This window comes from Theropithecus gelada, chromosome 4 (assembly GCF_003255815.1).
Source record: "Theropithecus gelada isolate Dixy chromosome 4, Tgel_1.0, whole genome shotgun sequence".
NCBI lineage: Eukaryota > Metazoa > Chordata > Mammalia > Primates > Cercopithecidae > Theropithecus > Theropithecus gelada.
In genome coordinates this window covers 134710674-134726684 of record NC_037671.1, presented here as the reverse complement: position 1 = coordinate 134726684, position 16011 = coordinate 134710674, and the positions used below count along the sequence as shown (strand labels likewise).

General features: G+C 36.4%; 1 protein-coding gene across 2 annotated transcripts in view; it reads left to right on the top strand.

Annotated features, from left to right (window-relative positions):
- WASF1 (WAS protein family member 1) overlaps positions 1–16011 on the top strand; it is a 73302-nt gene that overhangs the window by 45510 nt on the left and 11781 nt on the right. For both annotated transcript variants that reach the window (XM_025381864.1, XM_025381865.1), the window contains 2 exons: positions 3309–3469; positions 14142–14276. In XM_025381864.1, the coding sequence (XP_025237649.1) occupies positions 3337–3469; positions 14142–14276 (268 nt within the window). In that variant the 5' untranslated portion in view covers positions 3309–3336. The remainder of the gene's footprint in view (positions 1–3308; positions 3470–14141; positions 14277–16011) is intronic.

Genomic DNA, 16011 nt, shown 5'->3' with positions numbered 1-16011 from the left:
TATTATACAACAATGAAAATGAGCAACCTGCGCAGAGCAATATGGATGAATATTACAATGTGGAATGAAAAAGGCAAGGTTTAAAATAATATGTATTATATTAGTCTATATAAACTTCAAAAAGCTGTCAAAACCTATAGTGTTTAAAGTTGCTTGTGTAAGTTGTGAAAAGAAAAAGAAAAAGAAATGCTTTTTATAAAAAGAATAAAGGTTACCTGTCTTGGGGAGGTAAGCAAGGATGATTGGGAAGAGGACCAAAGTGGAAGGGTTCTGGCAATTGGTACAGGCAATGTTTTATTTCTTAATGGGGTTACATGAGAGTTTGGTTAAATTTTTGAGGTGTACAATTTTGTATGCTTTTTTCCTCTACATTTCATGTTGCAGACTTTTAGAATGGATTAAAAATGTAGAGAGAATGCTTAACAAATAGGTCAGAGGAAACAAATTTATGCAAAAGTTTTTTAAAGCGTGTTGATAAGTAACACTTAACTGCAATTAGGCTTCTTTTTGTTTGTTTTTTGAGACAGAGTTTCACTCTTGTTGCCCAGGGCTAGAGTGCAATGGCACGATCTCGGCTCACTGCAACCTCCACCTCCCAGGTTCAAGCGATTCTCCTGCTTCAGCCTCCCTAGTAGCTGGGATTATATGCATGTGCCACCACGCCCGGCCAATTTTGTATTTTTAGTAAAGACAGAGTTTCTCCATGTTGGTCAGGCTGGTCTCGAACTCCCGACCTCAAGTGATCTGCCCGCCTTGGCCCCCCAAAGTGCTGGGATTACAGGCGTGAGCCACCGCGCCCGACCCGCAATTAGGTTTATCCCAAACTTCTCATTTGTTAGTCATTAAAGCTCAGTAATTAATAAATTGTTTCCTTTGGTAACCATTGTTCACTGATAGGTAAATACAGTCATTCGTTTCTTACTTTGCACAGTAGTTCAGGACTGTAAAAAATGACAGTATAAGTTGAAACCATGAAAAACGATCTTAATAAAAATGGGGAAAGTTACAATGTTTTATGTACACTCTAAAAATTTTTGTCAAGACAGTAAAACCTCTTATATTGTTGGTTTAAATGTATAGGGAAATTTAAAAGTATTTATGTAGCACAATGTCATTTAAGATATTGGAGTCAAGTAGAATTAGTGTTTTATTTCTTTGTAAAAAACACTTATCAAAGGCAGTTTGAGCAGTTCTTGTTGTGTAACCTACAATAGCAGAACTAGCAGAGTGAGCATCTTTTCTGTGCCTTGGCAAATTGTCGTACTCCTTTCTTTTAAATTAGGATTAGCTTCCAACATTTTATCTTTTGCGCTTTCACTGTCACGAAGTAGCTCCAAGAGTTTCCTAAATGTGAAGGCTTTTTTGCTAGTGTCACTTCTTTTGGAACATATTCCTTCTTTTTGTCACAGCCACACTCCTCATTTAGGTCTGTAGGTTTGCCTTCACTAAGTTCCTCAGGCTGCATATCTAGAAGCTCTCGAACAGTGGCGGTGGCAACATTTCCACAGTCAGCTGCTTCATCTGTTACTACACTTATGTTGGATTTGAATTTCATTTCCAGTGTCATCATTTTTTTTGTTTTTTGTTTGTTTGTTTGTTTTTTGCTGCGCTTCTATCTTTTTTGGCCAATTCCTGCTTTCATGTACCTATTTAGTAAAATTTCATGTAGATTTAGCACTGGAAGGCAAGAAGGCAACAGATGCATGCTTTGCTGTCTGTGGGTGAATTGACTAACAGATGAGGTGTAACCAATCATCTGCTGACTTTGAAAGAAGTGGTGATTGGTCACTGATCATGAGGTACAGCGCTTATTAACAGTGATTTGTGGACTACAGCAGCAGTCTCCTTGTTTTTGGCACAAGGGACTAGTTTCGTGGAAGACAATTTTTCCATGGGCCGGGGACGGGGGGTATGTGTAGTGGGGGACGGTTTCAAGATGAAACTGTACCACCTCAGATTGTCAGGCATTAGGCTTTAATTAGATTCTCATAAGGAGCGTGCAACCTAGATGCCTCACATATGCAGTTCACAATAGGCCTCCTGCTCCTATGATAATCTAATGCCGCCACTGATCTGACAGGAAGTGGAACTCAGGCAGTAATGCTTGCTCACCCACCTCTCACCTCCTGCTGCACAGCCCGGTTCCTGACAGGCCTCTGTTCCTGACAGACCACCGTTACTGCTCTGCAGCCCGGGGGTTGGGGAGTGCTAGACTAGAGTACTAGAAATGAAGTTTGTATTTGTGCAATTACTCACAGTTAATATACTGTAGTAAGTGAAATTTGAATCATGGTGTTGGGCAGTGTTGTTACTTAACTAAACTCGAGTCACTCAAATTTGTGCATATGGGAAGCATGCAAAGTGAGAGCAGCCTGTAATTCAAAGATGGTTGAACTTTTTGATCAGTTAAATAAAGATTTGGTAGATTCCGATAAGATTTCAAGTGCAGGGCTACTTGGAGTATTTGATCTGAGCTGTTGAACACCTGATACATTTTATGTGATAATGTCAATTTGATGTTACTCTCACAGCTTCCTTAATCCTTTTACGCACTTCCTTAGAGAGAACATCTCACACTAACTCTCTAGAACAAAATCTGTATTACAGTAAATAAAAACAGTGTTTTTAGGAGAATAATAGTGATGATGATTGTAAATTCACCATGTAGCAGCTGACATTGAAAGCAAGTTTTTAAAAACTGTTTTGTATAATGTTGATATTCTACTAATTGAAAGTTAAATCAATTTTGATTATTTTAGTTGGGTAATTTCATTTTTACTGTCTTCATACAAGCAAAGACAGTTGGCCCTTGAACAGCCTAGAGGTTAGGGGCACCAACCCTCTGCATTGCCGAAAATCTGTGTATAACTTCTGACTTTCCAAAAACTTAACTACTTATAGCCTACTATTGACCAGAAGCCTTACCAAGAACATAAACCGTTGTTTGACATATTTTGTATATGTATTATATGCTGCATTCTTACAGTAAAATAAACCAGAGAAAAGAAAATGTTATTTAAAAAATCATAAGATAAAGTACATTAACTGTTAAGTGGAAGTGTATCATTATAAAGGTCTTCATCCTTGTCATTTTCACATTGAGTAGACTGAGGAGGAAGAGGAGGGGTTTGTCCTGCTGTCTCAGGGGAGGCAGAGAGGGAAGAAAATCCACCTGTAAGTGGACGCATGCAGTTCAAACGCATGTTGTTCAAGGGTCAACGGTGCTTTGTTCTTCAGTGTGAAAAATAGAGTCTCATTCTGTGTTGGCTGAAATTTAATATTGTTCATTTATTTTTGATTTCCTACAGGTGAACTGGCACAAAGGTTAATCTCAAGATGCCACTAGTGAAAAGAAACATCGATCCTAGGCACTTGTGCCACACAGCACTGCCTAGAGGCATTAAGAATGAACTGGAATGTGTAACCAATATTTCCTTGGCAAATATAATTAGACAACTAAGTAGCCTAAGTAAGTATATATCAATTAAAAATATACTCACAAACCTGAATGTTATGCTTTAGAGTATTAAGAAGTTGTGCTTCTGATTAATTTGGGAGTGTGGTTTGGTGAGAAGAGTACAAAATTATCCTGAAAAATATAGTCACATGAGTATGATTATTAGAGTTTTAGAATAATATCTTCTTCTTCTGCATGATGTTTCTTCTGGGAAAGGAAAATACGGACAGAATCTCTAGAAACAGTATCACATGATGAATTAAAATTATTGAGATTGTTTTAAAAATATATAATCTGTGAAAGGACCAGAGTTGTATTTTTGCTTGGTTATTATCACTATTTACTCTGTTTAAAGGCCTCAACTATTTGTGTTTTCAAACACTAGTATCCATCTCCTTATATATATATTTAATCAGTTTAGGGAAATATTTTTATATTAGCAAAGATCTAAAGTGAAAGGTATGGGGACATTACTAGTCAGAGGAGTAGGCTAGTCAAGTGGTTGTCTAAGAGACTTTAGGATATAAGTCAGGAATCTGATATGCAATGTGGTGTGAAAACAGCAAGTGAACCTGGCCCCTGGCAGAAGTCAAGCAGGTTGGCCAGAGAATAAAGGCCAGTGAAAGAGGCAGATTAGAGAAAAGGAGACAGGCAATATGTTCTCATTACAAATTTACAGAATAGAGCAACTTGGTTAAAGAATTAAACAAATTATTTTCTTTTTTTTTTTTTTTTTTTTTTGCTTTATAAAACAAATTATTTTCTAATCTAAGTTTAATCAGAAAATTTTAAAAATAAATCTGGTCTGTCTTTTGCATTGAAGGATTAGCTTTTTCATAAGACATTGATATTTCATTTTAAAGGTAAAACAAGGTGTTCCTGGCAGAGATAATATCTACCAAGTGGTCCTAGATTTATCTCATCAGCCATATAAATTCTGATAAGCAGGCTTGGCTTTTCTTTGCCTTTCAACTTTTGTCCTTTCTTTTATAATTGAGTACTTAGCACAAGAGGTTGTTAATCTAATTTGGTTCCAGTAAGAAAGTTTAGGCATACATCTGTAGCAAGAGCAACATAAAAAGTTAAATTTGAATATTCTCTGTGAGAGTACTAGTTTTTTGCATTACCTGTGAAATAGTAAGAATAAATAAAAGGCTATTTTATTTTAATTTTGTTTTAAATATATTCCTTCTTCCATTCGGTGGTTATTTTTTTCAGTTTAGTGAATCACTAAAATATTGTATTGTTTACTTGAGACTAATTTAAAAAAGTGTTAGAGTTCCCAGATTAAATATGATTAACTATATTGTTTAAAGATTTTTGCATATTTTTTGTGACCTAGCATGAATTGATTCAAATATAACATGATGTCATATAAAATTTGTTTTATATACATTATGTACATACATAAGTATATAAACAAGTTAATATTAAAATTCATGTTAAGAAATAGAAATGGCATTAGTAATTTTGTATAAAATATTTCTTAAAATTAAGATGAATTCTGGATCCAGTACAGGCATCTTATTTTAGGTATATACCCAATATAGAATTTAGAACTAATATTATGATTAAGGGTGATAATTTGCAGTACTAACCCATTTGTTACAAAACTTAAAGATAAAAAGTTAAGGAATTTTTAAGTCTATATAGTCTATATAAGCAACATCTATCAGCAGGCACATGGTTATGCTGTAGCCAAACTCTGAAAATTATAAATACCTAGTAACAATATAACTAAATAAGATGTTGGATGCTTCACTTTTAGAATCAGAGACCTGGAAGGCATCATTTAAGCAGTTTGTAGAGATTCAGAAAGAAAGAGAAAACCCATAAAATACTGTAGCAAGTTGTGACAATAGTTTGCCGCCCTGAAATTAACTTCTCTGGCAGCTTTCCCACCTGACATAGTTGAGAATCTGGAATTAAATTTAAAAGGCCTCTAGATAGCCAGAATAAATAAACTCACGCACTAAAGACCATGCACATAAAATAACCAATTGATCCCTCTCTCAAAACCTGTTTACTTTTACTTTGATAGTTCAAACAGATTTGATGATGTGGTTTCCCAACAGTTATGCTTCAGAGGATAAAAGGAGGAAGCATGGGAGGAGATACTAGAAGGAGGCATCACTGAACCCAACCAAAAGGAGGTGTAGTTTACAGGAAAGGACAAAGTGATGTAAGGGAAGATGCAACATAAAAACTGGAAAGAAGCCATTTAATGTAAAGCAAATATCTTTATCCATTTCAAGGCTGTTTCTGCCTAGGATAATATTTGATTTTCATAATTCATGCCCATGAGTCCCTAAGAAAAAATTAAATTATATTTAATTTTATATTCCATTTAAGAAGAGGGAAGCTTAGAATACATTTCACAAGTTTCCATCCAAAATAGTTAAAATAACAATTGATGTATTAGATAATCTCTGAATTACTTAGAAAACTTGGCTATCCAAAATGTTTCTAGATAATGGAGATTTTCACTTTGGTGCTATTATTAGTACAAAAAGTGTTTGAGAGTATAGCAATGAAAGTAAACTGTGGGGATCTACATGGCTTAGGGCTGGATGTCTTCCTGACCCTTTCCTCACAAAAATGTACTTCCTTTTTTTATTTTTTTGAAACAGAGTCTTGCTCTGTCACCCAGGCTGGAGTGCAGTGGTGCAATCTTGGCTCACTACAACCTCCACCTCCCAGGTTTAAGCAATTCTTGTACCTCAGCCACCCAAGCAGCTGGGATTACAGGCAAGTGCCATCATGCCTGGCTAATTTTTGTATTATTTTTAGTAGAAATGGGGTTTGCTGTGTTGGCCAGGCTGGCCTTGAACTTCTGGCCTCAAGTGATCCGCCCACCTTGGCCTCCCAAAATGCTGAGATTACAGGCGTGAGCCACCATACCCAGCCAGTACATCTGTTTTTTAAGAGATTTTTCCTAGTAGAACATAATTCTGTTTATATTAGGTAATTACCACAAACCTATAATTCACTTTGTGTCAATTTCCTCTTGCTCATTTTATTGCTTTCTTAATGATGCAAGATTTTTTACTCCTTAGCTGAGCTAGGTCCGGGTTCTTGTCTCATGACGAAGAATTAGGCACACAGATACTCGAAGAGTGAATGGAGTAGAATTTATTAAGAGAAAGGAAAGCTCTCAGCAAAGATAGGGGTCCTGAAAGCAGGTTCCAGGTTGCCCCCTCACAGTTGAATACAAGGGCATATGTCCCCTCACAGTGGAATACAAGGGCATACATATATATATAGAAGCTGATGGGGCTGGGTTCCCTATTTGTATAAGGCACAAATTACTGGTGGCTTCACCACATTCTCCCAGTGCACATATAGGCCCTTAGTTCGCTGTGGGCATGTTTAGGCAAGCCCCCTGTGCAAGTTCCCTTATCTGCCCAAAGCATCTGGTGTAAGCACTTGTAGGGTGGGTCAGAGAGTCTCTGGGGACCCTTCCCTTACTGTCTGCCTAAAGCAAGCTAGCTAACTCCTTTCATTAACAACCATTGGGATTCTGCATACCTAAGGGATCTCTTCCCCTGGCTTTTCTCTTATTGAGTATAGTCAGTTCTTATTGCCAAGATTAGTCTTTTTCATCTCTGTATCTATACCTAGCATTTGTATCCCTACCAATTGTTGAATAAATGAATAACTTTATACCTGCTTTTTCTTCCATTTGGGTTGCTTCCCCTATCTGCCAGAGAAACTGTCTCTGGAAGTATCTTGATCACCGAGTAACTTCTGACACCTGAAAGTGAGGTACTTCTATCTCTGCTGTGTTGCTGTTACCTTATATTAAGAGCTGCCTGTTATTGAGCTCCTCTGTATTAGGTGCACTTCAAGTCTCTTTGCTTACTTCTTTTAGAGACAGATATTTTTATTCCTATTTTACAGATAAGGAAATTGATACCAAGGTCTCACAGTGAATAGAGCAAATATTTGGACTTATTTATTAAATTGCTTTAAATATTTGTTTAAATGTCTGGTTCTCCCTCTGTTCAAAATTCAGTAATGACAGGGATCTTCTTCCAGTTATTTTGTTTTACTCTTTTCAGTAATAAGAACTTACACAACTAGAGGAATACAGTGATTTTAGATTTATGATTTTTTTTTCAGAAATTGTAACAAGAGAGTGTAAAAGATCTCCTAAATTCCTGAATCTGTATTTTGGGCATACCTGAGACAAGTCATTTACTAGGTCTTTGATGAATCTTGGGTTCTTCCATTTGGCCTAAAATTTATTTCTAGCTAATACAAATGCTGATTATATAGCTGATTATATATAAATGCTGATTATATATAAATGCTACAGTCTACATATAAATGCTTTCAGATTGACAGGCATATTATTTGCATATATATTTGCATCATCATCTTCTCTAACCCTCGTCAGGTGGACAGATATAGATAAAGCAAGTAATTTCCATTTTAACATTTAACAGGAAGTAGTAGAACAAGGTTTAAAAGCAGGCTTCCCACGGTATGTCTTCCCCCCCCTCCCCCACTTTGTCATGGCTGGGTGACTTTAGGGTTTAAAGTTTAAAATACAGTTGGCCCTTGAACAATGTAGGGGTTAAGGGCACAGATCCTCAGTGAAGCCAGAAATTTGCATATAACTTTTGACTCCCCCAAAACTTAACTGTCTATAGCCTACTATTGACCAGAAGCCTTACCGAGAACATAAACTGTTGCTTAACATGTATATTTTATGTTGTATGTATAGTAGTATACTATATTCCTACAATAAGGTAAGCTAGAGAAAAGAATATGTTATTAAGAAAACCATAAGAAAAAATGTACTTACTGTTCATTAAATGGAAGTCATAAAAGTCTTCATCCTCGTTATCTTCACATTGAGTAGGCCGAAGAGGAGAAGGAAAAGGAGGAGTTTGTTTTGCTGTCTCAGGAGTAGCGGAGGCAGAGAGGTGGAGGAGGTAGAAGTAGTAGAGATGGGCACACTGTTGTAACTTTACAAAAGCACATCTTGGTTTCTGACTTTTTTACTTCTTCATTTCTCTAAAAATGTTTTTATATGGTACCAATCCTCCTTTTATTTGTTTTAGTTTCGGTACCTGTATCACAGAAGGGTTCATGTTGTAAAATAAATCAAAAGTAGTCTTGGATAAGTGGAACCCTTTTGACAGATTCTCTAATGTTAATTTGTTTTCTGATACCACTTCTTCTATGTCGTCTTTTTTTGGGGGGGTGATTCCATTTTTTTAAATCTGAGATTTGCTTCTTTATTTTTTATTTGCTATTATGCTTTAAGTTCTAGGGTACATGTGCACGATGTGCAGGTTTGTTACATAGGTATACATGTGCCATGGTGGTTCGCTGCACCCATCAACTCGTCATTTACATTAGGTATTTTTCCTAATGCTATCCCTCCCCCAGCCCCCCACCCTCCGACAGATGCCAGTGTGTGATGTTCCCTACTGTGTGTCCATGTGTTCTCGTTGTTCAGTTCCCACCTATGAGTGAGAACATCTGGTGTATGGTTTTCCAACCTTCTGATAGTTTGGTTAGAATGATGGTTTCCAGCTTTATCCATGTCCCTGCAAAGGACATTAACTCTTCCTTTTTTAGGGATGCATAGTATTCCATGGTGTATATGTACCACATTTTCTTAATCCAGTCTATCATTGATGGACGTTTGGGTTGATTCCAAGTCTTTGCTATTGTGAATAGTGCTGCAATAAACATAATGCGTACATGTGTCTTTATAGTAGCATGATTTGTAATCCTTTGGGTATATACCCAGTAATGGGATCACTGGGTCAAATGGTGTTTCTAGTTCTAGATCCTTGAGGAATAGCCACACTGTCTTCCACAGTGGTTGAACTAATTTACACTCCCACCGACAGTGTAAAAGTGTTCCTATTTCTCAACATCCTCTCCAGCATCTGTTGTTTCCTGACTTTTTAATGATCAGCATTCTAACTGGCATGAGATAGTATCTCACTGGGGTTTTGATTTGCATTTCTCTGATGACCAGGGATGATGAGCATTTTTTCATATGTCTCTTGGCTGTGTAAATGTCTTCTTTTGAGAAGTGTCTGTTCATATCCTTTGCCCACTTTTTGATGGATTTTCTTTTTTTTCTTGTAAATTTAAGTTATTTGTAGATTCTGGATATTAGCCGTTTGTCAGATGGGTAGATTGCAAAGATTTTCTCCCATTCTATAGGTTGCCTGTTCACTCTGATGATAGTTTCTTTTGATGTGCAGAAGCTCTTTAGTTTATTTAGATCCCATTTGTCTATTTTGGCTTTTGTTGCCATTGCTTTTGGTGTTTTAGTCGTGAAGTGTTTGCCCATGCTTATGTCCTGAATGGTATTGCCTAGGTTTGCTGCTAGGGTTTTTATGGTGTTAGGTCTTACATTTAAATCTTTAATCCATCTTGAGTTAATTTTTATATACCGTGTAAGGAAGGGATCCAGTTTTAGCTTACTACATATGGCTAGCCAGTTTTCCCAGCACCATTTATTAAATAGGGAATCCTTTCCCCATTTCTTGTTTTTGTCAGGTTTGTCAAAGATCAGATGGTTGTAGATGTCTGGTGTTATTTCTGAGGACTCTGTTCTGTTTCGTTGGTCTATATATCTGCTTTGGTAGCAGTGCCATGCTGTTTTGGTTACTGTAGCCTTGTAGTATAGTATGAAGTCAGGTAGTGTAATGGCTCAGCTTTGTTCTTTTTCCTTAGAATTGTGTTGGCTATGTGGGCTCTTTTTTTGTTCCATATGAACTTTAAAGTAGTTTTTTCCAATTCTGTGGAGACAGTCAGTGGTAGCTTGATGGGGATGGCATTGAAACTATAAATTACCTTGGGTAGTATGGCCATTTTCATGATATTTATTCTTCCTATCCATCAACATGAAATGTTCTTCCATTTGTTTGTGTCCTTTTTTTTTTTTTTTTTTTTTTGTTGAGCAGTGGTTTGTAATTCTCCTTGAAGAGGTCCTTCACATCCCTTGTAAGTTGGATTCCTAGGTATTTTATTCTCTTTGAAGCAATTGTGAATGGGAGTTCACTCATGATTTGGCTAACTGTTTGTCTGTTATCGGTGTATAGGAATGCTTGTGATTTTTGCACATTGATTTTGTATCCTGAGACTTTGCTGAAGTTGCTTTAATCAGTTTAAGGAGATTTTGGGCTGAGACGATGGGGTTTTCTAAATATACAATCATGTCATTTGCAAACAGGGACAATTTGACTTCCTCTTTTCCAAGTTGAATGCCCTTTATTTCTTTCTCCTGCCTGATTGCCCTGGCCAGAACTTCCAACACTATATTGAACAGGAGTGGTGAGAGAGGGCATCCCTGTCTTGTACCAGTTTTCAAAGGGAATGCTTCCTGTTTTTGCCCATTCAGTATCATACTGGCTGTGGGTTTGTCAGAAATAGCTCTTATTATTTTGAGATACGTCCCATCAATACCTAATTTATTGAGAGTTTTTAGAATGAAGGGCTTTTGAATTTTGTCAAAGAGCTTTTTGTGCGTCTATTGAGATAATCATGTGGTTTTTGTCTTTGGTTCTGTTTATATGATGGATTACATTTACTGATTTGCGTATGTTGACCCAGCCTTGCATCCCAGGGATGAAGGCCAATTGATCATGGTGGATAAGCTTTTTGATGTGCTGCTGGATTCTGTTTGCCAGTATTTTATTGAGGATTTTTGCATCAATGTTCATCAGGGATATTGGTCTAAAATTATCTTTTTTTGTTGTGTCTCTGCCGGGCTTTGGTATCAGGATGATACTGGCCTCATAAAATGAGTTAAGGAGGATTCCCTCTTTTCCTATCAATTGGAATAATTTCAGAAGGAATGGTACCCGTTCCTCCTGTACCTCTGGTAGAATTCGACTGTGAATCCATCTGGTCCTGGACTTCTTTTGGTTGGTAGGCTATTAATTATTGCCTCAATTTCAGAGCCTGTTATTGGTGTATTCAGGGATTCATCTTCTTCCTGGTTTAGTCTTGGGAGGGTGTATGTGTCCAGGAATTTATCCATTTCTTCTAGATTTTCTAGTTTATTTGCGTAGAGGTGTTTATAGTATTCAGCTGAGATGGCTAAGGGAGGTTCTGTATTTTACAGAGGGCCGGCAGACTGACTGGAGTGCAAACTCTCCAAGGCACGTTTTTATCATGATGACAGTGTAAGAGAGAGAACAGAAGCACTCAAGGCTTAGGATCTGGACTGGCACACTCCCACTTCCTTCCACTATTTCATTATTTCCTTGACTGACACTGTTACAAACCCTGTGAGGTCATGCAAAACATTTGGACACAGTTTTCTAAAATTTTATGAATTTGTTGTCTTGGTCTTGATGGTTTTCTTGGCTTTTTCAGTAACAACTATGACATCTTTGATGATACAATCCCTCCAGACTTTCATGATGTTCTCTATTGGGATTCTCTTCCATAGTGTTGGACAGTCTTCCATAGAATACTGTGTGTAATGAGTCTTAAATGTCCTTATGACCTCCTGATGTAGAGGCTGAATTAGAGCTGTCATGTTTGCGGGCAAGTGGACGACTTTGACACCTTCATTGTGAAACTCATGGAGTTCTGAGTGGCCAGGGATGTTGTACAGTTATCACAAAAATTTTAAAAGACAGTCCCTTAGTGGCAAGGTACTTCCTGACTTCAGGGACAAAATGTCGATGGGACCAATCCGGAAAAAGGATTCTCATTGTCCATGCCTTTTTATTGCCTTGCCTTCTTCTTTTGGCCTTCTTTTCCCTTCAAGGCTTGAGGTTAGCAGCTTTATAGATAAGGGCAGTTCTGATGATAAGCCCAACTGCATTTGCACAAAACAGTAAAGTTAGCATGTCCCTTCCTGCCTTAAATCCTGGTGTTCACTTTTTCTTACTAATAAATGTCCTCTGTGGCATTTTTTTTTTTTTTTCTGGAATAAGACATTCTCATCTGCATTAAAACTCTGTTCAGGCAGATATTGTTTCTACTCAATTTTTTTCTTTTTCTGTTTTGTTTTGTTTTGTTTGTTTGTTTCTTTGTTTTGAGAGAAAGAGAGAGAAGGTCTCACTTTGTCACCCAGGCTGGGCTGGAGTACAGTGGCATGATCACAACTCACAGTAGCCTTGACCTCCCAGGCTTAAGTGATTCTCCTGCCTCACCTCCCCAAGTAGCTGGTACTACAGGCACATACCATCGTGCCCCGCTAATTTCTGTATTTTTGGTTGATATGGGGTTTCACCATGTTGTTCAGGCTGGTCTCAAACTCCTGAGCTCAAGCAATCTGCCCACCTCAGCCTTTCAAAGTGCTGGGATTGCAGACAGTCATGCCTGGCCAATTATTATTATTTTTTTTTTCAAGCAGCATACATGGAAACCAATTATTTTCTTAATGGCATCTGGGAACTGATCTGCTGCCTATTGGCTGACAAAAGCTGCACCTTCTCTTGTTGTGACATTTTTAAGGCCAAACCACTTTCTAAAAGTATCAAACCATCCTTTGCTGCCATTAAATTTTCCAGGTTTAGATCCTTTACCTTCCTTTTGCTTTAAGTTGTAGTATAAGGACTTCACTTTTTCTCAAATCATGTTAGAGTCTATATGTAGACTTTTCTTGTAACAGCCATGCACCCACAAAAAGTGCATTTCGATACAAGATTAAAAGGTATTCACAAAAAATTACAAGGTTTTTGTGTCTGCTGATGTAGCTGCAGCAATGGCTTCATGATTTTCCTTTTCTTTTTTTATAATTGCCCTTAAGTTTGATTCATTTATCTTGAAATGCTAAGCAACCACAGCTGTAGACCTCAAGCTGTGGTTCATATCAAGCAAATCAACTTTTTCTTGTAATTTTATGACTTTCCTGTACTTGAGAGTACTTCCAGCATCACTGGTGGCACTTTGAATGAGTCTCACAATGTATTCAAGGTTTACAGTATTGCATAAAACATGGTGAAAAATACCCAAGAACCATGAGAGATTACTTCCTACTCTCATATACAATTTATGGAGAGAGAACTGCTCAAACAGCATTTTAAGTGGATACAACACTAGCGGTAACTGCAATATCAACAGAGGGTGGCTATAAAATTATTATAGTAATACAGTATTACTACACTTAAATTTATTGTTATGATTTAGTACTATTAGGTTGGCAAAAACCGCAATTACATTTGCACCAACCTAATACATCTTTACATTTCTTTATGTTTCTCTTGACTATGAGTGGCACTATGTATGTTTGTGTTTTGTGTGTAAATTTTGATATGTTTTAACTTTTTATAATAGATTTCTGTATATTTTGTGGTAGTAAATAATAAAATACACTCATATTTACATATATTTTATGCATTCATAACATATCTTTAAAATATTTTTTAAATTTTTAAATATTTTTAGGCTATGTGGTTTATCTGCAAATTTTTTCAAATTGTCTCAAATCTCTAAAATTTTCAATGTAATTGAAAAATATCCACATGTAAGTGGACTAGCACAGTTAAATGATTTTGTTCAAGGGTCAACTGTAATTCCAAATAAATGCCAAATTCAACAGGACACCAGTTTTAATATTACATTGTTCAATATTTATCTCTGATCACAAAGTATCTGAGGCAAATATCATGCTAGATTTCTACTGCTTGCAAAGATAAAAACTCAGTGCTCTGGATATTAAATTTATGATATATGTTTCATTTTTGCTTAGGTAAATATGCTGAAGATATATTTGGAGAATTATTCAATGAAGCACATAGTTTTTCCTTCAGAGTCAACTCATTGCAAGAACGTGTGGACCGTTTATCCGTTAGTGTTACACAGCTTGATCCAAAGGAAGAAGAATGTAAGCTTATTAATATTGTATTTTCTTCTGTGTATATATTTTAAGTTAGATGAGATGAATGATATATTTAAGAACAATATTAATCATGAATGTGTTACAGATCATACCCATGTCCTTTGGTGTACATATTGTAATAAATCAGTGAATTATCTAAAAATGCCATCGGTATGACTCTCCTGGCTTTTCTTTTCTACTGTTTTAAATCTCTTCTTTTTGTACACTAAACAGCTCCTAATTTTGGCATAAATAAGTCATTTTAACCAGATATTTTCCTCCATTCTCTTCATTCTCTTTCTCTTTTCTCCCTTATAATTTATTTGTATACTTTTGTCTTAGAAATAAAAACTATTAGAAAATTACCTGAAATCTTTAGGTTTGACTCTTCAAGAATGTAACTACTTTTTTTTTGAGACAGAGTCTCACTCTGTCACCTAGGCTGGAGTGCAGTGGCGCGATCTCAGCTCACTGCAACCTCCACCTCCCAGGTTCAAGTGATTCTCCTGCCTCAGCATCCTGAGTAACTGGGATTACAGGTGCCTGCCCCCATGCCTGGCTAATTTTTTTATTTTTAGTAGAGATGGGGTTTTGCCATGTTGGTCAGGCTGGTCTCGAACTCCTGACCTTGTGATCTGCCTGCCTCGGCCTCCCAAAGTGTTGGGATTACAGGCGTGAGCCACCGCACCCGGGCACATAACTGCTTTTAATATGCTTTTTTATATGCATATTGCTAAAATCTTACTAGTTATTTAACTGAATGCAACTTCCTACTTTAAATGAACATTTCAAAAACAAATTGCCAGTATGTAGGGTGTAAACATTCTATACCAAGATATTAAATCAGGAATAATCAGGTAAGGAAGCCACCCTATAAGCTAAAATAACTGTAGAAACTTCAGTGGTAAAATCATGTTTTATGCCTTGATAGAATACGTTCAATGCCGATGTTTCCTAAATGCCTCTTTTTGTTTGTTTTACAAAAAGAAATGTAATACTAAGAACATAATTTGCACTTATCTACCACAGAGAATTGTTTAATGGAATTTCTTACACTCTCTTCAAAATATGTTTGTTGCATTAAATAATATATATGCAAATTATATAATAGATATAATTTTTACTATAAATGCAAATTACATAATAGATCTGAACTTTAACAATAAAAATACTAAAGGATGTCACTGGAAAGAACAAAAATATAATGTAATGACGGATGTCTTAGTGATGGAACCAGCTATTTTTGAAATAATCTAATGTGTAAATAAGGAGAGGTAAATACTTGGCACACTAGATTTCTACCACTTGTAAAATGTAAACTCAGAGCTCTGGATACAAGAGAAAAAGGAAATAATACTTTAAAAATAGCTTTATTAAGATATATTTCACAACCTACCTATACCTTGCAGTTCACCCATTTAAAGTTGAAGTGTACAGTTCAGTGTTTTTTAGTATATTCAAGTTATGCAACCATCACCACAATCAATTTTAGAGTATTTGTATCACTTCAGAAAGAAGCCCTTACTCATTAGCAGTCACTCTGTTTCCCCTTCAGCTCAACCCCTAGCAATCACTGATCTTTCTGTCTGTATGGATTTGCCTGTATGGATTTGTCTGTATGGATCTGTCTGTATGGATATTTCATATGAATGAATAGTACAATATGTGGTCTTTTGTGACTGACTTCTTTCGTTTAGCATAATGTTTTCAAGGTTAATTCATATAACGTGTATTTATATTT